This window comes from Salvelinus sp. IW2-2015, linkage group LG14, assembly GCF_002910315.2.
Source record: "Salvelinus sp. IW2-2015 linkage group LG14, ASM291031v2, whole genome shotgun sequence".
Lineage (NCBI taxonomy): Eukaryota > Metazoa > Chordata > Actinopteri > Salmoniformes > Salmonidae > Salvelinus > Salvelinus sp. IW2-2015.
The window spans coordinates 49,297,820-49,325,337 of record NC_036854.1 but is presented as its reverse complement, the minus strand read 5'-3'; the positions used below and the strand labels follow the sequence as shown (position 1 = coordinate 49,325,337).

The following is a 27,518-nucleotide window of genomic DNA, read 5'->3' as shown; positions in this document are numbered from 1 at the left end:
ACTGAATTACATCGCCACAAATGCCATTGCGATTACTAAGAGCTCTGTTTTCTTCCAATATTGTATTTCCTCCAGATAATGCTGCAGTCTCTTCAGGCCTAAAGATGATGTAGTGAGCTCATTTGCCTATAATTTTGATAAGTAAAAACAATGTTGTTGTGGTGGATGTAACATAGGCTATAGCKTAAATCCTCCCAAAAAACTGCATTATAAGCTGTGGATGTAGTCTATATGTTAGTAGGCTATCATACACTTCGTAGGCCTATTGAAGATTCTTGTCGTAATCGTTGGTCTGACAGGCCGGGTCATGGGAATCGCTGTTTATAGTGGTGTCGGGTCTGTGCAAACGTGTCTGGAGTAAGACTGAGGAACCATTTCACACTAGACCAGCAATTGGCTCATATTAATAKATCTTTGAAACCGAATGTTAATGCGGATAGACAACAAAAGCACTATTTTCAAAGGATTGTCATTCGAACTGCTAAATATAGACATTGTCATAATTTATTTATTAATTAAAATATTTTCCTACTTCGCACAATAGCCCTCAAGAAAATGTGAAATGCTATGCACTTGCTGGCTTAATCAATATATCAATCAAAATTATACTAAGATCATAAGGTCAATTGTACAGACCTATTATTGTATGCTTATGACCTCTAAACGGAGCCCAAATTGGCTCCAACATGGGACCATAATTGGCTACGTGTGTTTGATAAATCCACATTGGTCAGCATTAAAAAACACAATGTTTTATACAACAAATGTATTTAATGTCGTCTGTAGGCTATCATGGGAGACAATAATTTAGCATGCATCGGTATAGCCATTTTATAAATACAGTATACAAAAATAAACAAAGGACATTTTTCTGCACGTTAACAGTATATGACACAATTACATTAGTGTTATAGGCTATATCCACACAAATTCAAAAACATTCAACAAAATAAAATGCAAAGATTAATTAAATGTCTGAATTTACAATTGGTCGCCCTATCAAAATAGTATGACAATAACACCTATAGTGGAGTACCTATGTGATTGTACTGGACATCAAGGTCCTAAACCAACTGGATGAAAACATGACATTGTCACATAAAACCATGCAATGTTACAAATAGCAGACTGTACCTCGATACTGCATTCTAAAACGTCAATCTGACCTTATTAGGGCCATTCTGCACACTGAATCTCAGTCAGGCATTGATCATTTAGTATTTTCCAAATTATTCTAATTACTTTCGTAATTTCCGGGTAGGTGATTGAAGGTTGTTATTACTGTACATGCAGCTGCAGTTAGGTGGAAAATGTCATTCACATTTAAGGAGTGTAGGCCGCTAGCTTTTCAAAAATACATGTATCCTTACCCATATCAAGGCTGTGGGCTTATATCACTGGTGTGGTTTCTATCGTCGTCCGATGAGCAATCCGAGGAGTTGTACAGGAAGTTGTCACCTTCATCATCGTCACTGTCCCTGAAGTCTCTTATTCTGTTACTTTTGGCAGAACTCGTCTTTTGATAATCCGTTTGTTCCTGTCCGTCCGATTTCTCCTGTCCGTTTTTGTTGCTTTTCTTATTCTCAGCCTCCTGTGCGGCTTGCTCTTTGGCCTTCTTGCTCCGTTTCCACTTCATTCGCCTGTTCTGAAACCAAATTTTCACCTGAAAATGAAAATAACAAATAGAATTGAGAAAATGTGTTTTATATGGTCGAACAATAATAGTTCGAGTTAATAGGCCGTTTTTAGATACGAGCCGTTCGTAATGGGCAGCACCTGGCCAGATCATAGAACACACAACTAAAGAACAGTGTTTTCATGTAAAACGGATTCAATAGCATAATAGTGGTATGTTTCACAATGGCTCTCAAACAAACATGTATTTGAAGCTCTTATTATATACCTGCGTTTCCGTCAGCATCAAGGATGTAGCCACCTCAAAGCGCTTCGGTCGCGACAGATACTTATTCAGTTTGAATTGATGCTCGAGCTCCAGTAGCTGCTGACTTGTGAATGCAGTCCTTGGTCTTCTGCACTTTCCAAGCAAGTTTGACTGGGCCTGAGCTGGAAAACAAAATCTAAGTACATTTCTATACTCACGAGGTCAAGAAAAAAATGATGTCAACGTGCGTGCGTGCTTTTACATTAGGCCTATGCACGGCATTTCAATACATTATTCGATAGGCAGTAGACTTAGGCTATAATAAAACCGTTATATGCCTGAAAAATCAAATTTGTCTGCAAACAAAAGGAATAATATTGAGATAACAATTTCCCTATATGATATAGCCTATATGATACATGGCCTATATGATATAGCCTATAACAATATGTACTTTAGTAATAAGCAGATTGAAAATGAAAGGCTAATTATTTCAGGTTTAAATGGGAAATCAGTTGTTGAATATTAAATGGATAAAAGCTTTATATTAAACTGATTTAAATTGAACATATAGAACACATATATCCTTTGGGATATAAATGTATGTTTTTTTGCACACTATGCAGCCTTCTCAAGAAACGGGTTCAGGTCGAAATTGCCATAATATTGTTAGTATAACATCTAACATTGTCCGAGTATATATTCAGAGAGAGCTAAGCTATTTGCCACCTAATTTTAAACACATCCGTTAAAACGAACAGGAACAAAAGACGCAGTATCTGGTTAGCAAACAGTGTGTCGGCTGCGAGTTTCACACTGTCACTTTCCCACTGTTCATTATATGTCCATTTTAGTTTCTCTCTGAAAACCTATCACCCCTCACCTCGCTCCTTCACCAAGTCTTGAGGCAATAAAGGCACCAATGGATGAATATTGTAAATCCACCAACTTGCTCGCCAAGTGCATATACAGCAAATATAAAGTCAGCAGTTTTTTATTAGCAGTCCAAAAATATTTGTATAATTAAAAACAGCAGTTATACTCACAATACTCACAATTAAAATCGGGCATTTTGGGTAGCATCATTCCCGCTGTGGAGACTCGCAGCCAGTGGTCGAGCTGAAACGTCCCGGCCGAGAGTTTGAGGGAGTCGCTGCATGGATGGTGGTGATGGGACCCATGCGGGTATGAGTAGGACAAGGCAGGGTGCTGCCCGAGGGAGTAGGTATACATGGGGTGGCCGTAGAGAGCCTGGGGAGGGATTCCTGCGCTGCTCTGTGGATGTAATCCAAGCATACTGTGGGGACTGTTCAAGAAGCCTGGTTTAGGAATCAAACCAGAAGGGGAAATCCTAGGTGGAGACGGCGTCTCATTCCGTAAAGAGTCGGCATTCAATTCTGAGTTTGGTACACTTCCGGACGATGAAATGGAAGAGGATGATAAAGAAGTCACAAGCGCAAGCGGAGATGTCTGCACCTTCGGCGGGTCAACAGCCAGAAGCGCATCGATGCGGAAATTTTTGGATTTCTCCATTTGAACCAGTGTCCGTCGTTTGCAGACGTTGAACAGTTGTATCAAAACGATATTGAAGTGTCGTCGTCGTTCCACCTCTTAAAGTTATGATCTCGGTTAAAGTGTGAGCGGTGAAACCAACGTGACACTTAATTCTTATTCGATATGGGATTGGTTCCACCCGTTTGGCATGGGGTTATCCCATTGGTCAATCCAAGCCATGTTTACAATGCGTTTAGCTGGCACATTGCATACCTCTCTAAGAAATGACACGTCCCACTTTGGGTCGATGGGGCACTTTTGAAAGGGTGAAGTTTAGAAAACATTTTAATGAATGGGTTGGATATATTTGCATTGAACAATAATATGATATACATTTAGCCAAAGATGGATAGACTTGAAAATGTACTGAGAGCTTATTGACCTATTTATAGTCACATAGTTTAATTAAATTCCAAGTTGTGAAGACTTCAACCTATAATGCCTGGTGATTGCAACGGTGGAAATGTTCTCCTCCATTTTTAAATAACTCTCCAGTGAAAATCTCACGTTTAAAAGTTAATACCATCTTAACTCATAGTCTACCCAAATAATGTTGTTGACTCATCCTATACTCGCATTTGTAGCCAAAGCAAACTTGTATCTCAAACAGACATTAGAAAAATGCTTGCTATTTCCTCATAGAGGATGATGTCATCCTCCAGAAGAGGATGAGCTGGCCAATCAGTGGTCCATGAGCTGGCCAATCAAGAGGCTATTTTTAGTGATCAGTATAAGCCAACAACACCATTCTGTTGATGGGGTATGCCCACAACATTCCGACACAGAAAAACTGCTTTTGACATACATAGGTACCATTTTTTGGAAGGAAATCTATTGACTCATATTGTAATTAATTATAGATCATATTTCATAGAAATGTCGAAACACTGGACAGTTACTTAAAAAAAACTATGGCCTATACTTTCCTAAGGGAAATTATTCAAATGCTTTTTGGGTAGGCCATTGTGAAGAGAATATGGCATTCACCATATTGACAGCTAACGGAAGGCTCGTTATTGCACAACATATACACTGAGTGTACAAAACATAAGTAACACCTGCTCTTTCCATGACATAGACTGACCAGGTGAATCTAGGTGAAAGCTACGATCCCTTATTTCATTTCACCTGTTAAATCCACTTCGATCAGTGTAGCCGAAGGAGAGGCGACAGGTTAAAGAAGGATTTTTAAGCCTTGAGACAATTGAGACAGATTGTGTATGTGTGCCATTCAAAGGGTGAATGGGCAAGGCAAAATATTTAAGTGCCTTTGAATGGGGAATGGTAGTAGGTGTTGGCGACCGGTTTGAGTGTGTCAAGAACTGCAACGCTGCTGGGTTTTTCACGATCAACAGTTACCTGTGTGTATCAAGAATGGTCCACCACCCAAAGGAAATCCAGCCAGCAGCAGGTCAGTGGTAAAAAACGGGTTATTGATGAAAAAGGACAAAGGAGGCTGACACAAATTGTGCAGAGCAACAGACTATAATGCCTGGTGATTGCAACAATGGAAATGTGCTTCTCCATCTTAAAATAACTGTCCAGTGAAAATCTCAGTTTTAAAAGTTAATACTCTCTTTTAACTCATAGGCTACCCAAATAATGTTAGTCAACTGACAGTCCAATACAACATGGGTGCCCGAAGACCCATACAAGAATGCATAACTTGCCGTACCTTGACACAAATGGGGGAAGCTGACGACCTTACAGAGTTCGACTTCTTTCAGCAAAAAACACTGGACACTGGAGAATTGGTCTGATGAAATCTGCTGTTTCACGCTGATGGGAGGACTACGGTATGGAGAAAACCACATGAGTACATGCATCCATCATGCGGCGTGTCAACATTGCAGACTGGTGGTGTTACGGTGTGGGGTGTGTTTTCATGGCACACATTGAGCCCCTTGATAAAAGTGGAGCAATGTTTAAATGTCACAGGGTATATGAACAGCTTAGCAATGACAGACATATTGCCCAAAATATTTTGGAAGAAGCCTATACAGTCAAATTATAGGCCAATTCATTTTCTATGCCTTGTTATTAATCATAAATTGTTAATGAAGAAACTCACTTGCTATGGCTTTACATCACCTGCCATCACATGGTTGGAGAGTTATTTATCCAACAGAACACAGAGAGTGTTCTTCAATGGAAGCTTCTGAAACATCATATATGCACAGTTTGGTATCCCTCAGGGCAGTTGCCTTGGGCCGTTACTCTTCTCTATTTTTACAAATAATTGCCACTGGTCTTACACAAAGCTAGAATGACTATGTAATGCGGATGATTCCACACTCTACATGTCAGCACCCAAAGTCAGTGAGCTCACTAAAATTCTAAATAAGGAGTTACAGTCAGTGTCAGAATGGGTGATTAATAATAAACGGTTCTTAAATACATCTAAAACTAAAGGTATTGTCTTTGGTTCAAAACATTCTCTAAGACCTAAACCTCAGCTGGAGTTGTGCATAAAGGGTGTGACCATTGAGCAAGTTGAGGAAGCTAACCTCCTAAGTATAACATCGGATGGTCAATTATCATGGTCAAGTCATATTGACAAAGTTGTTGTGAAGATAGGGAGGGTTATGTCTGTTATAAAAATATGTTCTTAGTTTTTGACACAAAAATAAACTGTACTAGTTAGTTGTTAAGGCTCTGGTCTTGTCCCATCTTGATTACTGTCCGTTGATATGGTCAAGTGCAGCCAAGWAAGACTCAAAACAGAGCAGGAAGCCTTGCAATTAACTGCACATACAGAACTAACATCAACAACCTGCATGGCTCAGGGTTGATGAGGTTTGACGAGATATTAACTACTTCTCTGCAGATTTCATGGGAAATATTACTGTGGTGTAAATGCCAGTGTCTGCATGAAAACGTATGCTAAATGGCGTATATTATTATTATAATCAAATTACATGCAGCTCATACACCTGTACATACCCCACAAGACATGCCAGCAGGGGTCTCTTCACAGTCCCCAAGTCCAAAATGAATTCACGGCAACACACAATATTATACAGAGCTACGATCGCATGGAACTCCCTTCCATCACCAATTACTCAAGCAAACAACAAAGTTACCTTTAAAAAGCAGATTAAACTATATATCATGTTAAAGCGGGGACTGTGAAGGGACACACACACAAACACACACCCAGACACCCTCTAGCACATGTTATTTTTGTTGTTGTATTGTTTGTACATCGTTGTCTTTTAAATTTTGTGACTGTTCTTGTCTAGCAGTGTATCAGCATTTTGTTACTTGTCATGTTTTGTGTTTTTTTGAGGACCCCAGGAAGAGTAGCTGATGCTTCTGCAAAATCTAATGGGGATCCAAACAAATAAATCACCACACCATGCAGGATATTATATTCCTCCCCCCAAAAATGTAATGTCACAAATGAAAAACTGTGTCTATGCTTGACCCAGAGACCTGAGCCCAACTGGGAAATTTAGCTAAGAGCCTGCCTTATGCCACTACCCAAATCTGAGAGTAGACTGAATACATTTCGCTCTGCCCTGAACAATATAAATGTTAAATGTAACATCTTGATATGTAGTGCATATAGCCTCCTGGGACCCTGCAAAAAAAGGTATTATATGTGAATGGACTTCTTTGTGTTTGGGTTGAAAGGAAAATGCAACCAATAATGGATATTGTAACTAAATGCAATACATTTAGCATAGTATTTTGGAACTCCTTTAATTACTCAAATAAATTACATATTAGACTTTTCAAAGTGTATTAAATTATGAATAATTATAATTAGGGTAATACCATAATTTGAACATCTCTTTTGAACTCACGTGCTGTCCCCTGGATCTCTTCATGTATGCACCTGCATGCACCTGTATTCACACCTGTATTCAAACCGGTACATAGATATTCAATATTCAAAGGCATATTTTGACATTGAAAGTGCACTAACTGTTATCAAATTAGACCAAACTTGCATCCTTAGTTCTATATGGCTCAAATGAGCGCGTAAAATATGAAGCATATAATCGTTATTAGGTGTCATAGGTTCCATGTAGGCCGAGATATCTATAGCTCTGGGGGTGGTTGTCTTATGGTCTAATAAGCCACTTAAAGTTAATGGAGGAAGAGGTCGAAATTAGAATTATTACTGTTGCCCTTAACCTGTCTCCCAATCAAGCTGATTAGTTTTTGTCAATTCATCAGCTAACCACTATTGGGACCGGCGCAGTCTGTGCAGACTTTATTTGCTCAGGGGAAATCAACAAGTCACGGAGTAGTTCCAAGTAAACGATGACCGTTTAATTGGAAACCTTGATGATATTATGACCGATTACGGAATAATAGCCAAATCTGAGATTGATGTGGCATCCTGCAATGGGAGTCCACGTGCGCCACAAAATCAGAACGTCTTAACCCAAGCCTAAAAGCTAATCAAATAATGCCAATGTGGTAATCTTGATATTACTTTTATCTCGCTCAGGCCTCAGATGATGTTCACCTTTTGCATTTCGAATATGGACAAAACATTTTTTTTATGATGACCTTTGAGATCCTTTAAATGTTTTGAAATTCAATTTTTGCGATTGCTTAGAATTTATGAACGGCATCTGAAATCTACGATTTGATCATTTCCTTAATATCTTAACAGCGCCACACCGTTTGATCTGTGCTTTGTCGCCTCCCCTGGTTTAATTTCATTAAGGAGCCACATGACTATTTCTATTAAAGCACCAGTGAAATATGAAGCCATTTAGTATTGGCCAACACCAATCACGGAGATGTATTGCCCCTTTTCATCACGTCAACAGGAGGGAAAATGTATATGGGACCCTAAGATGGAAGCAGACCCTAAAACCCCAGTCTTTCCTGAAAGCTGTTAATTTGCGCCGTAATTACTTTCACAATTAACTAAAATACAAATCAAAGTGACAAATCGAGATAGTTTATATATTCATTACCCTCGGTAAATGTGTTCATTATAAAAAGGCAATTTAAAGGGACGTGCACTGTCTCTTTTATTGCAATAAATACATTCCATTAAATKGGCACAAATGACCAATGCCTTGAAATGCAGCTAGGACTGCTTTGAAACACATTTGTGACTCATCATTTTATCAATTTAAAATGTTCAGGAAGCCATTCCTTGGAGAGTATTTCTCTCCTTAAAAGCCCTTGGACGATAGACTCCATTAACTAGACATCATTAGTGAGGAGATCACATTTCTGCAAGACTTAATTGCATATGATTTTTGTAGACTGCTGGATCTGAGTAGAGAACTAATTTCCCTGCAAAAGGCGCAATATGTCTAAATGTCCTAAATTCAATATTGCAGGCTAATTTCTTGGGCACMTGCCATCAATTTTGTTTGGCTGCAGAGCCGTATTGATAATTTCTCTCAATGTCCTTCAGCATGAACCACTCAATAGAATGTAACTTGTGCTATATTAGGCAAGATTTTTTCAATTAATGAAAATGATTCAAAACGTTAAAGTTGTAGGCCTATTTAAAATTGCTGCTAATTTACTTTATTTGATAAATGTAATTATTGATATTAATGCATATTTATTGTTAAACCTGTCTTATTATTAGCTATTATTATTATTATTGGTGTTATTGTTGTTTAGGCCTATCACATAGTCATAACCAACAAGTAGTAGGCCTATATCATCAGCACCACCATCCACTATATCATCATCAACCAGCTCACCTGCTGGAATTATACCTTAAGTTTACCTTTCTGTAATTCACGTTGAGGGTGAAACCATTTATTTTACGAACCCAACGAAAAATATGAAATTCCATGGAGTGATGGTCAAATCAGTCTGCTTTTGTGTCGTGAAATTTCCACTAAACGAGATGACAGTCGGATAGGCGGTTCCCCCATCACGRGAGACACAGTGATTGACGATCTGAAATGTTGTCTGTGTAATCTTCTAACGTCTGTGTTTCCAATTGACACTGGACATGATTAATTGTGCACCTGTCAATGTGTTAAGTAACCTGTTAATTATTTAGTACAATTCATAAAATTTGATCTCAGAACATGGTTATTTTAAGTTGTTAGGCCAACATYTGTTTTACATTTTTTCTAAGCGAGTGCAGCAAATGATAAATGTCCTATGATATGTTATTTCATTTATGAAAGGGATTTTTACACACAAGCACAGAAAAGTACAACGAATGGATGTGACAAAACAGGACCGCATTTAAATAGAACAAAGAATAAAGGTGGGTGAGATGTAAGCAAGATACATCTTCGATTGGGCACTTGTGTTAAATTGATGTTGAATGCCTTCTCTCAAAAGCAATGGACATTGATGATGACGCAATTGATGAGTCATTTGTTTAAGTTTCATCTCCCTTAATTCAACTATGATTAACACTAGGCCTATCACTGTTTATACATTTACATCAAGTGTATGAAAAATATACTAAAATGCACTTATTGCTAAAAATGCACCCCCTAACATATATTTTGATCCATTAGGGYAAATGTAGTGAGGTGACATCCCACAGACAGTAAATGATGCTGATTTAATTTCTAAAGACACTTCTAACCAGTGGTCTTAAATTGATTAGATTAGATGTAGCTACAACAACATACAGTCCAAGCCAGAGGTTTACGATATTTTGAAATGTGTATAGTCCCCATCTTGTTCTATTGACTTGGTCCTGAGACAAAAACAAGCAAATTTGTACATCCACAAAAGTTACGGTCATCATTTGTCCATTACTGTGCCAACTCTCAACAGCTAGCCCACTGGTGACAGACGTCAAATCAACGTCTATTCCAGATTGGTTCAACATATGGTGCGTTCGTGAATTCACTCTGGCTATCAACTCCGATTTCTGAGTGCTCTCGTCTGAGTGTGCCAGAGCACAGAATAACTGATTATAACTGATGAATTTACGAACACGCAACACCCGTTGAATTTGACCGGTGTCCATAAAGCGGCAGGTGGCCTAGTGGCTAGCGCGTTGGACTAGTAACCGAAAGGTTGCAAYATCGAATCCCCGAGCTGAAAAGGTAAAAATCTGTCCTTCTTCCCCTGAACAAGGCGCTGTTGCTAGGCCGTCATTGAAAATAAGAATGTAGTCATAACTGACTTGCCTGGTAAAATAAACCTCAGKAAAAACAGGTCATTAAATTGTTTCAGTTACAGTCACCTACGCTAGAAAACAGCTTAAACAACTCTATTATTTATTTTATTTTATGTAACTAGGCAAGTCAATGTGAGTAAAATGGTCAGAGTGAGGTGTTCTCTTCTTGTGTTGCTCATTTTTGTCTGGAAGTAGCAAGCAAGCCAGTTACTTTGAGTGCTTGACTGCCGATGTGAGGTCAGAACGCTCGGATCAACCCTCATCCGCAGAATCGTTCGGTCTGCACTCTGAAAGCTCCGAGAGCCGAACCGCTCTGAATTTACGAACAGACAATCTGACAACACTTTGAATTTACGAACGACCCAGAGCGCACTCTGACACACTGGAAGCAATTTACGAACGCACCCGAGRGCACGGTGGGCTCCCGAGTTGCGCAGTGGTCTAAGACACTGCATCTCAATGCAAGAGGCGTCACTGCAGTACCTGGTTCGAATCCAGGCTGAATCACATCACCGTGATGTGATTCAGCCTGGATCGCCCAGAATCGTCCGGGTTTGGCCGGGGTAGACCYTTATTGTAAATAAGAATTTGTTCTTAACTGACTTGCCTAGTTAAATTAAAAATATAATAATTTCATTGAAATTAAGTGGAAAAAACGTTGATTCAACCAGTTACTATTTGTGATTTTTCGAAATTGTTAAGCGTTTAAGATGGAAAATTTTCAAAGTCAGAAATTTCTGTAACTCACTGTAACAATCAAAAAGGTATTTTTGACAATTATGATGTCTAATTGCACATATAAGATGTCATAAATGCTTGATCTTCTTTGACATAATGGAGGGTGGAGAATGACTTAAGTATCTCCAGGAGAATTATTGGATTAGTTCGTTAAATCCATTTTTAAACTGAAAAATGATTAAATCAATCAAAGACTCATACATCATTCTGAACAGAAATGGGAGATTGGGTAAAATGGAGCAGTTTCAAATCAAACTATAAATAGCACAGCCAGGGTCATATGTAGGGTTATATGTAATTTAGAGAGACTAAATGCAACTTTGAACAAGATTCTTCAGGTTTGACAAGCACACCTGTCTCCTTTCCATGAAAGTATACAATCAGTGCAGCTAACATTGTGTTGCATACCATATAACTATTTATATTTTCTCTCTTTTCTAGTTGAAGTGGAACTAGGCCCATGGTCTACTATTGCATTATAAAGAATATCACCATATGTTAATTTGAATAGCAAATCAACAAAAATTCCCTGTTTCCTGTTGATCCCCGGACCAAGGCTCGAATGCACTAGGATTCTGCTAGATGATGATGATGATCCAATAATGCCAAACTGTGTTTTGTTGACATTGCATTCAGCGAATAGCATTTCAACATTGAAACGCTTATCCAGTCGGATTTCAGTATTCTAAAGAAGGACGTACCCGTTTATGTTGTGTTTCTGGAAAGACGGGGAGAAGGAGCCAACAATACATTTTTGTTTCATTTAATATCGCACAAAAGTCTTATGTACTCTTTCATTTCTGTTGGTCATTTCATTAATCAAAGGTAATCCACATACAGTTACTTWATTTTTTAGTCCAAACGATTTCTTCTGTTAGAACAAAGATGTCAAGAGGATAGCCATGATTACTAACGTTAACGCGTTAGCTAGCTAGAAAGGCGACCTGTCCCGTAAAGTTAGCTGGCCAGCTAACGTTTGCTAACGGGCTAGCTAGCTATAATGTCAAAAGAGTCATCTACATGTACGCACGAATAAAGTAACTTGGGGGTTGTCTGTACATCCAATTGAATGTATGAGTAGTGGCAGACAGATCACCAAGAGCGATGTATACACAAGCTGCTGAGTCATTAGCTAACCTAGCATGCTAGCCAGTTAGCCTATCGTCCAGGGTTGTCTTTGGTGTTGTGCAATGAAAACCAAAAGAGTGACGTTTGTTAACTAAGTTGCCTAACTAACAAATACATAAAACCCGAACATGGTTGACAATGTAGCTAATGCGTTAGAGAGACATCTACAAGGCAACAGTGATTTCCCCACAAAAGGTGCTGTGTTGTGCTAGCTATATAGCTAGTCAAAGTCACTTGTGTCTTTTGGGAATTTTTATAACGTTAGTTACTGTAGCTAYCGTTAGCTAGCTAACACTAACGTTACTGTGGCTAAGCATGCTAGCTACCGTTAGCCTAGCTAGTCAGTTACACTTTCCACTGGTTGTGGCTCTTTTTGTTTTTCAATTTCCCTTCCAAAAATATTCTAGATGCGGGAAGTGTAACGTTCGCTAACAATTGTAGCTATGTGTCTAGCTAGCTTTAATATTGATGCTTTATTCTGGATGGTGTCAAGTTGTCGGTACTGTACTAAGTTAGACAACTAGCCACCAAATGAATGGAATGTTTCGTTTACTTTATTTTTCAGATTGCTGTAGTACCCAATTTGTAGTACCTGAATTGAACCAAGACAAGGATCCTTCATCTATGGTTAGAAACATCTCTTTGATAACATCTAACCATGAGCTTCAGTTTTGAGGGAGATTTCAAAACAAGACCCAAGGTGTCTCTTGGGGGAGCGAGTAAAAAGGTAAGACCACAATGAGATTAATAACTTAATAACTTTTGGATTTTCTGACTACTTGTTTTTCACACCCTCGGCTGAACGCTGTGTGCAACATCCGAAGTTGTCCGTAATTCAGAAAATTGTGTTTTAGTACACATTTTTTTTCTGCCATTAAAACTAGAAAAGTATGCCTTTGTACGAGCTGGTCCACGGGGGACACGTATTACTGGGAATGCACATCAAGATAGTGCAGATACAGCGGCCACTAACGTCTGCCTAGGCTAACCTAGCGACTTGTTTTTTTCTACTAGTCATGCCAGGCTAATATACTTTGTCTTTCAGGAGGAAAAAGCATCTCTCCTACACCGGACACAAGAGGAAAGGAGAAAAAGAGAGGTAGTCCTTTGACGTAAAATCGTCCAGCTTTGTATGTCAACCAATCATTATTTACTTTCTCMGTGTATTTATTTACTTTACTCTGTTTTTCAACTTCAATAAGGATGAAAGACGAAGATTGAAGAATGCAATTATCATTCAATCCTATATACGAGGATACCATGACCGAAAACAGCAAGTATGTCTACTAATATGAACAAGCTCACAGTCATTAGACAACACCCATTCTTCAGTTTCAATGCCATTCCCTTCCACACTCCATTATCTTGCCAGCAATCCCTTTTCCACAACCTTTTATTGCTGCTGGCAATGTTGATAGTCTACACAATGAAGTATCTATCAAGGGATCATCGCTATAACTGTTTGTTTGGCCTCTGACCCTGGTGTTTTCCAGTATGCCATCCAGAGGGGCAACTTTGACCGCTGCGTCTGCCAGGCACAGTCAGAAGGTGGACCGCCAATCTCCGACGCTGCCAGTCTCAGTCTCTTAACAAGGCAACTGCTATTTTTCTACAGACAGAGTGAGGACTCTCAGAGATTGGTGAGGACCAATGGTTTTTGGGCAAACGTGTTGTTGAACTAATGAAAAACTTGTGTCAAAATGTGACGTCTAAATGCTAAAATGACTCAAATGTACGTTTTGCGTGTGGGAACATGACACAACATTTCTGTCTGTGTCTCTGTAGATATGGATTTGTCAGAACCTAGTGAAACACAATGGGCAGTTTGTGAAGCTGCTGGCGGGGCCCGAAAGACAGACGTGTGTGTTTCAGATCAAGAGGGTCCTGGGCTTCTGCTGCAGGTAATGGGGCCTACACCTACTCTTCATGAATGCGCTCTGGGGTGAAGTTTCACCTAGGTACAGATCTAGGATCTGCTTCCCCTCATCCAATCCTAACRTTAACCATTAGTGGAAAGAATGTTAAACTGACCCAAGATCAGCTTCTAAGGGCAACTTCACTGTACATCCATGAATGCATTGCAAGTATATTGCACCACCTTAACACCCTTTGTCCATCTCTCTCCTAGACTTCTACAAACCTGCAAGGATGACAGTTTGAATGTTGCCGTTCCCATGAGGATGCTGGAGATCTATTCCTCAGAGAGAACCTATCTCCCTGTCCTTCAAGACGTTAATTGTGTGGCATCGTTAATCGAGCAGATTTTGCACTATATGGTACAGAAAGGTAAATATCATGAGGATGTCTGCGGAAGTGCACTATAACATTTTATTTGGTTAATGCTAATTTTCAAGCCCTATTTGAATTTGAATCGGCTCTCTATCTTTTTGTCTTACTCTTTCTCTCTCAGGATACTACAGGTCGCTTTATATTCTAGTGAATCACAAGCTCCCTTCCAGTCTGGAGTACAGTGATGCTCCCTCTGGAGCACACGCTATCCCCTTGGCAGGCACACTGCTGGAGCACACGCTGAAGCCCCTGCACTTTACCTATTCCTCCTGCACAACAGGCGCAAGGTATAACACTCCGGGGATACGTTTTTCCTAGGTACAAGATCAGCTCCCCTCCCCCAATCCTAACCTTAACCATTTGTGGGGAAAAATATAAACTGGCCCAAGATCAGTGTCTAAGGGGCAACTTTACCCTACTGTAACAGCAGCCGTAGCGTCTGTAAAACCAAAACGGTCACATCAGAACAGTCAAACGCACACATACCGTAAAAGTAATCAGAACACACACACACACACACACACACACACACACACACACACACACACACACACACACACACACACACACACACACACAGAGAGAAGGCCCTTTTTGCTAAAGCCAGACCCCCTAAAAGTTTCCCCTCCAATATATAAAAAACCCCTCACACACAAAGCCTCTCGGCATCAGCGACTGCTGAGCATGTGAGAAAGAGCACAGTGAGAAGCCACGAGCGGAATGCCTTTGTCTGTGGCGTATGCTGTTAAGATTGTCCAGTAAACCGGTAATGTAAACTTTGGGCATTTGTTTGTCCTTTGAGTTGGCGGAGACACCGTAATTGCTTCACCAACCTGTMTACAACGAGCAATAAAACTGATCCCGACTCGGAGTACAGAATATTGACGATTTGCTCTCAATATGAAACATTCTGAATGACAAACGAGGGGGGCGTTCTTTTCTTTTTGAAGAAAAGCAGAGACTGGGTGTGAGAAACCTGTGTACACACTCACTCCAACAGATAATTATCTGACCGGGGCCACCAGATGTGTGAGTGACTCAGTAAAAACAGCTTTGTTTGACAAGACAATATTGGGGCACTCACAGAGCTGAAAGGAGGAGACACCTACTCTCTCGATCACTCTATTGTCCCTGTTTGGGTAATGAGTTTAAAGAATAACTTTACTCAAAAACTGTATTTTGGCTCTGTACGGAAAGTGCTCCATCTTGAAAACTTGACAACTGACTTTTTGGGGATTGTATTAACAGTGTGAACAAAATACTTAAAGATTGAAACCAAAAGTTATCCCTTTAAAAACAATTTATTGTGGAATCTAAGCTGTTCATATGTTTATTTGTCATAGTATAACATATTTGTACATTTTGATTTGTGATCAGTAGCTTAATCCAATATCATTGTCATGTATGTAGTGAATTGGCCTCCCGAGTGGCGCGGTGGTCTAAGGCACTGCATCGCAGTGCTAGCTGTGCCACTAGAGATTCTGGGTTCGAGTCGCAGCCGGCCGCGACRGGGAGACCCATGGGGCGGCGCACAATTGGCCCAACGTCATCCGGGTTAGGGGAGGGTTTGGCCGGCAGGGATGTCCTTGTCCCATTGCGCACCATCGACTCCTGTGGCGGGCCGGGCGCAGTGCACGCTGACACGGTCGCCAGGTGTACGGTGTTTCCTCTGACACATTGGTGCGGCTGGCTTAAGGATTAAGTGGGCATTGTGTCAAGAAGCAGTGCGGCTTGGTTGGGTTGTGTTTCGGAGTACGCACGACTCTCGACATTCCCCTCTCCTGAGTCCGTACCGGAGTTGCAGCGATGAGACAAGACTGTAACTACCAATTGGATACTATGAAATTGGGGAGAAAAAGGGGTTAKWTTTTTTTTWATATATATATAAGTATACAGTTGAAGTCGGAAGTTTGCATACACCTTAGCCAAATACATTTAAACTCAGCTTTTCACAATTCCTGACATTTAATCCTAGTAAAAATTCCCTGTCTTAGGTCAGTTAGGATCACCACTTTATTTTAAGGATGTGAAATGTCAGAATAATCGTAGAGAGTGATTTATTTCAGCTTTTATTTATTTAATCACATTCCCCAGTGGGTCAGAAGTTTACATACTCAATTAGTATTTGGTAGCATTGCCTTTAAATTGTTTAACTTGGGTCAAATGTTTCGGGTAGCCTTCCACAAGCTTCCCACAATAAGTTTGGTGAATTTTGGCCCATTCCTCCTGACAGAGCTGGTGTAACTGAATCAGGTTGTAGGCCTCCTTGCTCACACATGCTTTTTCAGTTCTGCCCACAAATTATCTATAGGATTGAGGTCAGGGCTTTGTGATGGCCTCTCCAATACCTTGACTTTGTTGTCCTTAAGCCATTTTGCCACAACTTTGGAAGTATGTTTGGGGTCATTGTCCATTTGGAAGACCCATTTGCGACCAAGCTTTAACTTCCTGACTGATGTCTTGAGATGTTGCTTCAATATATCCACATAATTTTCCTACCTTATGATGCCCTCTATTTTGTGAAGTGCACCAGCCCCTCCTGCAGCAATGCACCCCCACAACATGATGCTGCCACCCCCGTGCTTCACGGTTGGGATGGTGTTCTTCGGCATGCAAGCCTCCCCCTTTTTCCTCCAAACATAACAATGGTCATTATGGCCAAACAGTTCTATTTTTGTTTCATCAGACCAGAGGACATTTCTACAAAAAGTATGATGTTTTTCCCCATGTGCAGTTGCAAAGCATAGTCTGGCTTTTTTATGGCGGTTTTGGAGCAGTGGCTTCTTCCTTGCTGAGCGGCCTTTCAGGTTATGTCAATATAGGACTCGTTTTGCTGTGGATATAGATACTTTTGTACATGTTTCCTCCAGCATCTTCTCAAGGTCCTTTGCTGTTGTTCTGGGATTGATTTGCACTTTTTGCACCAAAGTACGTTCATCTCTAGGAGACAGAACSTGTCTCCTTCCTGAGCGGTATGACCGCTGCGTGGTCCCATGGTGTTTATACTTGCGTACTATTGTTTGTACAGATGAACGTGGTACCTTCAGGTGTTTGGAAATTGCTCCCAAGGATGAACCAGACTTGTGGAGGTCTACAATTATTTTTCTTAGGTCTTGGCTGATTTCTTTTGATTTTCCCATGATGTCAAGCAAAGAGGCACTGTGTTTTAAGGTGGTCGTTGAAATACATCCACAGGTACACCCCCAATTGARTCAAATTATGTCAATTAGCCTATCAGAAGCTTTTAAAYCGATGACCACATTTTCTGGAATTTTCCAAGCTGTTTAAAGGCACAGTCAACTTAGTGTACGTAAACTTCTGACCTACTGGAATAGTGATACAGTAAATTATAAGTGAAATAATCTGTCTGTAAACAATTGTTGGAAAAATGACTTGTGTCATGCACAAAGTAGATGTCCTAACCAACTTGCCAAAACTATAATTTGTTACCAAGAAATTTGTGGAGTGGTTGAAAAACGAGTTTTATTTTTTTATCCCCCTTTTTCTCCCCAATTTCGTGATATCCAATTGTTAGTAGTTACTATCTTGTCTCATCGCTACAACTCCCGTACGGGCTCGGGAGAGACGAAGGTCGGAAGCCATGCGTCCRCCGAAACACAACCCAACCAAGCCGCACTGCTTCTTAACACACAACCCGGAAGCCAGCCGCACCAATGTGTCGGAGGAAACACCGTGCACCTAGCGACCTGGTCAGTGCGCACTGCGCCCGGCCCACCACAGGAGTCGCTGGTGCGCGAGACAAGGATATCCCTACCGGCCAAACCCTCCCTAACKKGGACAACGCTAGGCCAATTGTGCGTCGCCCCATGGACCTCCTGGTCGCGGCCGGCTGCGACAGAGCCTGGGCGCGAACCCAGAGTCTCTGGTGGCACAGCTAGCACTGCGATGCAATGCCTTAGACCACTGCGCCACCCCGGAGGACCCTGAAAAACGAGTTTTAATGACGTCAACCTAAGTGTATGTAAACTTCCGACTTCAACTCTATATGTAGTGAACATTTTAAAACCAACTCATCCATTTTACAATGTGGATAATGTACGCGCGGCTCCACTCCAGCCGTTTGTGTAGTGACAATCAATTTTTCTCCCTCTCTCTCTGGTTCCWCAGGCAGTTTGTGTTTGCAGCCTTCACGGAGGAGTTCATCTCGGCGCCGTTCACGGAGCAGATCTTTCACTTCTTTATTCCGGCGCTGTCCGACCCGCGCCTCCACTTCCCCTTTGAGGCCTTCCTGGGCTCCCTGCAGGCCACTGTAGTCTCCTCCGCAGCGGCGCAGAAACAGGCGCCGTGGCTCTTCTACTTTGTCCTCTCAGCCGGGGAGACGTGCCTGGGTAAGTGTTGTCAGGGATACGCTTTGGRTGTGTCCAAAATTGCACCCTTTTCCCATAGTGCACTACTTTACACAGAGCTCTATCTAGGTAATAGGGTGCCATTTGGGACACAGCCTTTGTGTACAGTGTGTGGGGAATAGTACTCTCGTGTACCAGCAGATACACTGACAAGAGGATTTTGGAGAGAATGACCAGAAACAAAATCTATGGCGATAGGGAGTGTTTTGTAGTAATGTTGTCTGTATGTGTGCAGGTTCCCTGTCAGAGGAGGGCCTTCAGCTATACCTGCGTGCTCTGCAGACCCTCCTACCCCTCCTTCCCGTGTCAGAGAGCACCAGCAGGCCGGAGGTCATTAGTGACTCTGAGGACGAGGAGGACACCGACATCCAGGCTCCGTCCACACAGGTAGCTAGCTACCACTAATGTGTCAATACAGATAACAYAGTGAAATCCAGGGATAGTACTCTGCAGGTTACAGGTAACGCATATAGTTCAGAATGCCCTTTTACTTCACAGGCAAACACTCTCAAATGAAAATGGCTAACATCTGAATACAGGTGTTACACACGAGTAGCAGACCACAGCCTTATCCGCACTGCCTTTAGGTACCTCATTATAAACACCGGGGCCCGTATTCATAAAGCGTCTCAGAGTAGGTGGGCTGATTTGGGATCAGGTCCGCCCCCTGGCCAAACGATTTGCTCCATTATGATCTAAATGGCAGAACTGATCCCAGATCCTACTGAGGCTTTATGAATACAGGCCCAGCTATACTTACTGGAACATCTCACTCACACCTATTCTGTGTGTTCTCGTTCGTTCCAGCACGACAGTTATCGGATATCGGTGCAGCTGATCACGGAGGAGTGCGTCCACAAGCTGGACACCAAGCAGCAGACCAACGCGCTGCTCAACCTGGTGTGGAGGGACTCGGCCAGCGAAGAGGTCTTCACCATGATGGCCTCCATTTGCCACACGCTCATGGTGCAGCACCGCATGATGGTGCCTAAAGTCAGGTCAGTGTTCTACATCGGATCTAGTCACATTGAATGCGTCCCCAAATGGCACCATTTTCCCTATATWGTGCACTCCTTTTGACCAGAGCCCTACAGGCCTTGGTCAAAAGTAGTGCACTACAAAGGGAATAGGGTGCCATACCTAAGGTTTTACATGTATCTACGGTGCTAGCATAACCACTTTTGTTTTATTTGAATCCTTGCATTTAGTTGTTTCAAAAACCTTTCTTTCACTACAATTTGAATGAATATTTAGCCTTTTAAGGCATTTTGCAGGAACTTGATGTGAAGCCTTTTTTTAAATCATTTTTTGACATCATGAAAGTGGGTGTTCAGAATCAGCATTTATTTTAAAGTTGTAAGCAACTAATGTGAATAGCGATGAAGAAGCACAGCCACTATCTGTGGTCTTTGCCCTAGTGGCGTTTACAACCGGAAGTACTAGGATGTCAGGGAAGCTCTGAAGCTGTCACTCCTAGATTAGGGTAATTAGCCCTGGACTGGCTGATTGGGTTGATTGCGTAAGGGCAGGATGTGGATGTGAGAGGGGGATCTTCCCTGGGCTTTATGGCACACACTGAGGGTCTCTGTCTCAACCCCCCTGGTTAATAGTTAGTAGAGCCAATGGAAGACATTACCTGTCCGTACTGTGGGGATGAGAGAGCGAGCGTGTTATCATTACTGATGCGTTGTTCTCACCTTTTACAGGGTGGGCAACAAAGAATGTGGCTATTGTTTAAGGCTGGAGAGTTATCTGGGTCGTATTCACTAGAAACCAAACGAAAGCAAACAGGCTGGAACGGGAGGAATGTCTACCTGAATTTGTCTGACAAGGAACCCTCATCTTCGTTGCAAAACGTTTTAAGTTGCAAAAATGTTTGTGACGGTTAGGAATGGTGTGCACTAAGGAATACAATCCTGTCTGATCTCATGCTAGACTTGATTCAGGCAACATTCAAGCTAACCTTTAGAACCCAAATGTCTCTCAAAAACGATACTAGAGAAGATGCATCGCTTACCAAATCAGTTGTTGCGAAAGGCCTAGAATCCTCCCTAAGTATTTTCTCTCATTTTTACAGCTTCCTTTAGTCCAACTGCTTTTACCATACATTTTACATCTTGTCCTCCATCATTATCGGATATCTGTACAAAATAATTAGCTCACTGAGGAAGATTAATTAGTGGCGAAGTGGATGGGATACCTTTACAAGAGGCTAAAGGGAGCAAATTGCATCCCGGGCCTGATTAACTGCGTTTAAAAAAGAGCTTGTCTGCCCAGCCCGGCCCTCCCGTCTCCCACCTCATGCCGGCCAGCCCAGCGCAATGCCTCGAATAAATATGTATCTTTTTTTTGCTTCCTTCTTATTAGAGCTCTAAGATGTAGGCCCTGTATTTTCAGTAAGAGATTTTACTTCAGATTTAATCATACGATTTAAGATTATTATATTTTTTTAATTCACACCGTTTTGGTTGGTATAATCTTTGTCTTTGATGTTGGGAGGCTAAATGGGTGTAATTTCAAGTTAATTGATTCATGTTTGGTATTTGTTGTAATTTCACTGATATGTTATTTAGCCTTGGCCTGAGGTGGCTCGCTGTCCCTAACTGATGTTCACTGACAACTGTAAGTGCTAGCAAGCCTCTGTCCTTAATTAGTTTTTGAGCACTTGATGTGATTGTGGAATTGACATGAGATAATGACTCTCGGGCAATGAAAACACACTCTTTCTGCCACTGGCACTAACTCGCAGGCCCTTATGAATTTAAGCTAGTTTAACATAAATAAAGCCAGTTATTATCAAATTACTATTTAAGGTAATTTTCGATTGAGCTAACATATGCAGCGTTTACCGTGAATGRAATCTCCTCTAAAGCAGGAACATTACAGTACTATCGCGCTGTAAGCGCAGCTCTTCAGTGGTTCAGATTGAATCGAGCCCTTTCCCTTTTATTTTGCCTAGTTTTCTCTTTTTCTGCGAGCATACGTAAATTCTTGCATTATGTCTACATAAAATAATCTGTTTTGGCCATCAAGGTAATTTTTATGGACACACACACACACACACACACACACACACACACAACCCTTTTTGATGCCTGTGATTGTATTTATTAGTGCCTTCATTTCCTGATTGAAATGGAGCTTTGGTTTCTAGCAGGCCATATATCAGGCTGTCAGTCAGCATTTTATTGCTCTGTTGCCCATTTCAATCAAACACCCGGCCGCACACTGTGAAGGCCCAGAGCACTATGCTATACCTGGCTCCCGTCCTCTTTTGTACTGACGGATGGGGGGCCTTGGCAGAAACGATTTATCAAACATATAGAGAGTTGTCACTCGTTTTACCCCCCCAGAAGGATCATTTACATTTTTCAGCCTTTCAAATAATCTCTGCTGCTCAATGGTGAACGAGGGTGTGCCCTAAATGTCACCCTATTCCCTATATAGTACACGACTTTTGACTAGAGCCCTATGGGCCCTGGTCAAAAGTAGTGCACTATATAGGGAATTGGGATGCACTCTTAGAGATTGGAGGCCGACACCAACATTAGTTTATCTATGTGATATTCCATCCACTTCCCATTCCCTCTCTCTGTTCTTTTTTTTGTTTTTTTTGTTTTTACAAGATCAGCTTTACAACCATATTTCTCTGTTTTGTTTTCTCTTTCATGAGTTACAGACACTTGTTTTGCATCGTCTCTTGTTTTGTTGCTTCTTTAAAAAAAAAAAGTATTTGTTCCACATTTTAATAGGATTTATGTTTTTTTGGGGGTGTTGTATTTTGCTAGTTTAGGATTAAAAAGAGGTGATTAACATCAATGCATTACATCAACCTTTACCTCTCAACATGTGAATAGGAGATTGCCTGCCCTTAACAGGCTTCCTTATAGGTGACAATAGCCTATCCCGTTAGACAGAGGCACATTTATAAGCAAGGGGCTTATATTTTATTTTAAGCTGAATTACTGCATTGGCGTTACCTGTTGTTAACCCTCGGTGTTAAAGAAACACACACACAATCGAGCACCTTCACACTTGGGTGCCATGGGCCGTTAGTTAGGCCGTCCGGAGTGTCGGGATGAGGGCCCAGTGGGAGCGTTCCAAATGGCACCCTATTCCCTACATAGTGCACTACTTTTGACCAGGGCCCATAGGGCACTATAGGGAATAGGTTGCCATCGTGATGCAGCCAGTGGCTCACCCACCCCCTCCCTCCCTCCTTCCCCTGTGTTTTCATGTAATTCAGGGAGAGTGTGGAAGCGTGCTGGCGCGCCGAGGTCATTGTGAGGGCTATGCCCCCCCATCCCTTCTCCTCTATTGTCCCCATCGTTGCCATTAAGTTAAATGGGGCTCCTGCAGGAAGCCAGAGGGCCTGTTTATGACCCAGGGCCGAGCTCCTCCTCGCCAGCAACTAGTTTACTAATGGAAGGTGCCTCGTCTAAATAAAGCTTAATGGGTCGTTTAATCTTTTTTTCGTCACGGAAAAGGGCGAGCGGAGAATGGAGGAGGAGAGAAAGGGCCAAGAAGGAAGATTCCTGGGGGATGCTGCGGTTCAACAGCTTTTACTAGTATTTTTTCCATCTTTATTTGTGTCCTCTAGTTAATTGGTCAATGTTGACGATCTCCGCCTTGGAGGGCATCGAGGCAGAGCGATTTATACGTTTACAGACAGACGAGTACATTGTCAACCCTTTTGACATATGTATCTTTTCAGGCCTGTCTTTTTTTATTTTGTCCCCTCCAGGCTTCTGTACAGTTTAGCGTTCAACGCACGTTTCCTGAGACATCTCTGGCACCTGATACAGTCCATGACTACCAAAATGATTACAGGGTGAGTTGATTGAATGTCAGTCAGGGGCTGTATGTATCAAGCGTCTCGGTTTAGGAGCGCTGATCTTGGATCAGGTCCACCCCTGTCCATGTCATCTTATTCATTGTGATCTAAAAGGCCCAACTGATCCTAAATCAGAACTCCTGCTTTGATACACTTGATATATGCAGCCCTGAACACAGTGACAGACCTTGATGTAAGCCAATTCAATGTGCCCCGTTGGCATAAATTCCCAGGTAAACATAGCGAGTCTCTCCTTTTCTTCCCCCCAGGTCCATGGTTCCGCTGCTGCAGGTCATCTCCCGGGGGTCTCCCATGTCTCTGGAAGACTCCAATCGCATCATTCCCCTCTTCTACCTCTTCAGTTCCCTCTTCAGTCACTCGCTCATCTCTGTGCACGACAGCGAGTTCTTTGGCTACCCCATGGAAGGTCATGGTAGGCCACTCCCTCTGTACTATTCCCTATGCACTACTTTTGACCAGGGCCCATAGTGTGCTATTTTGGACGCAGAACCTAGTCTCAAAATCACCTGCCTCTTGTTTTGAATTGGGGTGCAGCTGACATTGTATTTTACGTTGAATTTAAAGGCTTCTACACATGTACACTGAGTGTTGAAATCATTAAGGACAACTTCCTAATATTGAGTTGTACCCCCTTTTGCCCTCAGAACAGCCTCAATTCATCGGGGCCTGGACTCTACAAGGTGTCCAAAGCGTTCCACAGGGATGCTGGCCCATGTTGACGCCAATGCTTCCCACAGTTGTGTCAAGTTGGCTGGATGTCCTTTGGGTAGTCCACCATTCTTGATACACTTGGGAAACTGTAGAGTGTGAAAAACCCAGCAGCATTGCAGTTCTTGACATGAATTGGTGCGCCTGGCACCTACTACCATACCTCGTTCAAAGGAACTTCAAATCTCGTCTTGCCCATTCATCCTCTGAATGGCACACATACACAATCCATGCGTCAATTGTCTCAAYGCTTAAAAATACTTGAACCTGTCTCCTCCCTTTCATGTTTTCTGATTTGAATCGAATTTAACAGGTGACATTGATAAGGGATCATAGACTGACCAGGTGAATGCAGGTTGAACCTATGTCATGGATTTTTTTTTTTACACTCAGTATATTTTTTATCCAGATGGATAGTCTCACAAATGTGTGTAATATTCATTGGGCAACAACAGTAAGAGATGTAGGGTGACATTTTCCCCTGGCAAAGACCAGCTGTGCTGTGAACGAACGCACAGGTAGCGTTCTAAATAACGGGAGCGCCGATACTGTACCTTACGATTGCATTGCATGTGGTGTGTAAATCACACTTTGATTAAATCTCCGGTTGAACTAAAGTTCTTTCTCATGGAAATTGGAACAAAAGTCGTGCTGCATAATTCATAATTTAACTTTGTGCATTAGCTCACGGCGCAGTTGTCTTTGCGAGAGGAAAATGTCGCCTGCACTGTGTTCAATGGCTGATTGGCAGTAAACAGCCGTCCATTCCTCCTGTCCACCCGTTTTCAGGCCACAGCAATACGTCCATGATGCCGTTCACATTGTCCGAGCTGGTGACCCTGTCTCGGTTACTAAGGGACGCTTGTCTGGGCATTATCAAGCTGGCCTACCCAGAGACCAAGACGGAGCACCGCGAGGAGTACATGGCTGCCTTCCGCAGCGTGGGGGTCAAGACAAACACAGAGGTGCAGCAGCGCATCCAGGCCGAGCAGAAACGTTGGGTCCAGCTCTTCAAGGTGAATGCCCACCCATCGCCCTGGCATGGTCAGGGTCATATTCATTAGTCCCACTGTAGCAAAACGTTTTGCAACGGGAAATGCATACAAGCTTTCTTATTGAACAAAGTTCAGGTAGTCCCTCCCTTTTTGACCCATTTGCTTCCGTTTCACTCCTAGTGAATGCGACCCAGGCAGTGGCTCCACATCTAATTGAGGGTTTTGATACGGTCCTATGTTTACAAAATAATTCAGAAAACTTGTTTCATAATCCAACATTTAGATGCCTCCCAACTGGCTTGAGTCCTTACTCTTGTAAACGGATTTGGAAAATGGTTACATGCTAGTGTATTCAGTGTCCTCTTGAATGCTCTCTTTTTAAAAGTACAATGCAGCCATTATTTCACTATCACATCATTTCTGGGTAACAATTAAGTACCTTACTTAATGGTCAAAAAGAAGCAAAAATGGCTTCTTAGCAAAGAGCTATTTCTCAAGCAAGACTTTTGTTAGGACTGTCTGGAAGTGGTTTGAGTGGGGATGGGAAAACTGAAAAATAGCTGTTATTGGCAGAGAGGTTTGGAACTCTCTTATTGGTCTATTAACTATTTTACAGCATAGTGACCTCACCATGGAAAGCCAAAACTCCATTCCACTAAAACAGGCTGAAGTTTCAGTTGGTCTTTTCAAACTGCTCTTACACTAAAAGGGCATTATCATAATTTTCACAATTTCACAATATTTATCCAACTTCATAGTGTGGAAATATATATAAACACAGGAAAACCACGTTTTTGACTGCACTGTGCCTTTATAAAGGGTCTTATTTTGACTTTGGTTTCTCTCATAGCTTTTACAGAAATGTGTCGATAAGCAACAGAGCATGCATGGCTAAATTCACACCAGGAAGAGCAAAGGGGGTTGAATTAGGACATTAATTGTCTGTTTACTGAAAGGAAATGAGGCAGATGACAACATTAGGTTAATTTGCCACTCGTCAGGCCTCTCTCATCTTTACCTCTCTCCTTTACTCTATGCTCCTCTCCCTCTATTCTCCTCTTCCTCCTCTCTCTTTCCCTGAAACGGTAATTAAGTGACTTCGTTCTTGGCTTTGAATTTGAGAGAGGGCCTCGAAGGTGAGCGAGGCTTTCTTTCAGCCGAGGTGTTGGCCGTGTACAAATGCGGCAGGAATTTCATAACAGATCGAGGAGCGCAAACACCGTCAGCTAAAACGACCCATTAAAGAAGTGGGAGAGCAGGGGGAAAGGCATTTTCCAAATTGAACGGGGGCTGGATTTACAGTCGCTTTAACGCCGCTGACCCCCTAACACGCTAATGTTTGGTTCGAGTCATCAGCCGTCCCTCGACCATCTTTTATCACCCCCATTGTCGAGCTATCTATATAATTGAAAGAAGTTAATTTAATGAAAATGATCAACTAAGCTTGTATTAATATCGCTAATGGACCTTCTCTTCTTGGCTATGTTTGGAGAGGGATGTCACGGTGGAGTTTGAGAAAGGCCCATTAAGGCGTGCACTTAACCCAATGGGCTAATTAAGGAATGCTTATTCATTCCTCGGAGTAGGGGCTACGTCTCCGAGCCCATCGTCCGCGCCACGAACAGCGTTTGGCACTCCCCATTATTACTGAGGATAGCGACTCCAGTCGTCGCTGATGACTGCCCGAGATTGATCGCGTCCCGTATGAAAACGTTGTGTGTTTTTGAAAATAACATTTCCATTCAAACTGTGTTGCCTGCTTATTGTGTTAAATTGTTTCAAGGTAATTACGTGTCTGACTACTCCTAGCTAGTGCCGGTAATGACTGTGGAGTGAGATTATGGAAAGGATCAATGTAGACATGACAACTTCAGTCTTTACAGTGGAGTACTTATCAACTTCTATCTAACATTCATAT

General features: G+C 41.8%; 2 protein-coding genes across 3 annotated transcripts in view; one reads left to right on the top strand and one right to left on the bottom strand.

The window, feature by feature from the left end:
• Positions 1-581: 581 nt before the first annotated feature.
• Positions 582-3,504, bottom strand: LOC111973165 (motor neuron and pancreas homeobox 1-like). 2 transcript variants are annotated; one of them, XM_024000423.2, is made up of 3 exons: positions 2,929-3,504; positions 1,904-2,064; positions 582-1,663 (listed from the first exon to the last, which is right to left on the bottom strand). In XM_024000423.2, the coding sequence occupies exons 1-3, from the start codon at positions 3,413-3,415 to the stop codon at positions 1,376-1,378; spliced, it is 936 nt and encodes a 311-aa protein (XP_023856191.1). In that variant the 5' UTR covers positions 3,416-3,504; the 3' UTR covers positions 582-1,375. The 2 variants fall into 2 exon arrangements, with proteins under 2 accessions (XP_023856191.1, XP_023856192.1); XM_024000424.1 differs by having other exon boundaries at positions 2,938-3,504.
• Positions 3,505-11,830: 8,326 nt separating this feature from the next.
• Positions 11,831-27,518, top strand: part of LOC111973150 (ubiquitin-protein ligase E3C) — a 36,705-nt gene continuing 21,017 nt past the window's right edge. Inside the window, exons 1-14 of the mRNA XM_024000403.2 lie at positions 11,831-12,083; positions 12,952-13,113; positions 13,432-13,485; positions 13,589-13,663; positions 13,880-14,026; positions 14,172-14,287; positions 14,515-14,672; positions 14,797-14,962; positions 18,804-19,024; positions 19,278-19,429; positions 19,850-20,040; positions 23,787-23,873; positions 24,146-24,309; positions 25,395-25,621. Coding sequence (XP_023856171.1) covers positions 13,045-13,113; positions 13,432-13,485; positions 13,589-13,663; positions 13,880-14,026; positions 14,172-14,287; positions 14,515-14,672; positions 14,797-14,962; positions 18,804-19,024; positions 19,278-19,429; positions 19,850-20,040; positions 23,787-23,873; positions 24,146-24,309; positions 25,395-25,621 — 1,827 coding nt within the window. The 5' untranslated portion in view covers positions 11,831-12,083; positions 12,952-13,044. The remainder of the gene's footprint in view (positions 12,084-12,951; positions 13,114-13,431; positions 13,486-13,588; positions 13,664-13,879; positions 14,027-14,171; positions 14,288-14,514; positions 14,673-14,796; positions 14,963-18,803; positions 19,025-19,277; positions 19,430-19,849; positions 20,041-23,786; positions 23,874-24,145; positions 24,310-25,394; positions 25,622-27,518) is intronic.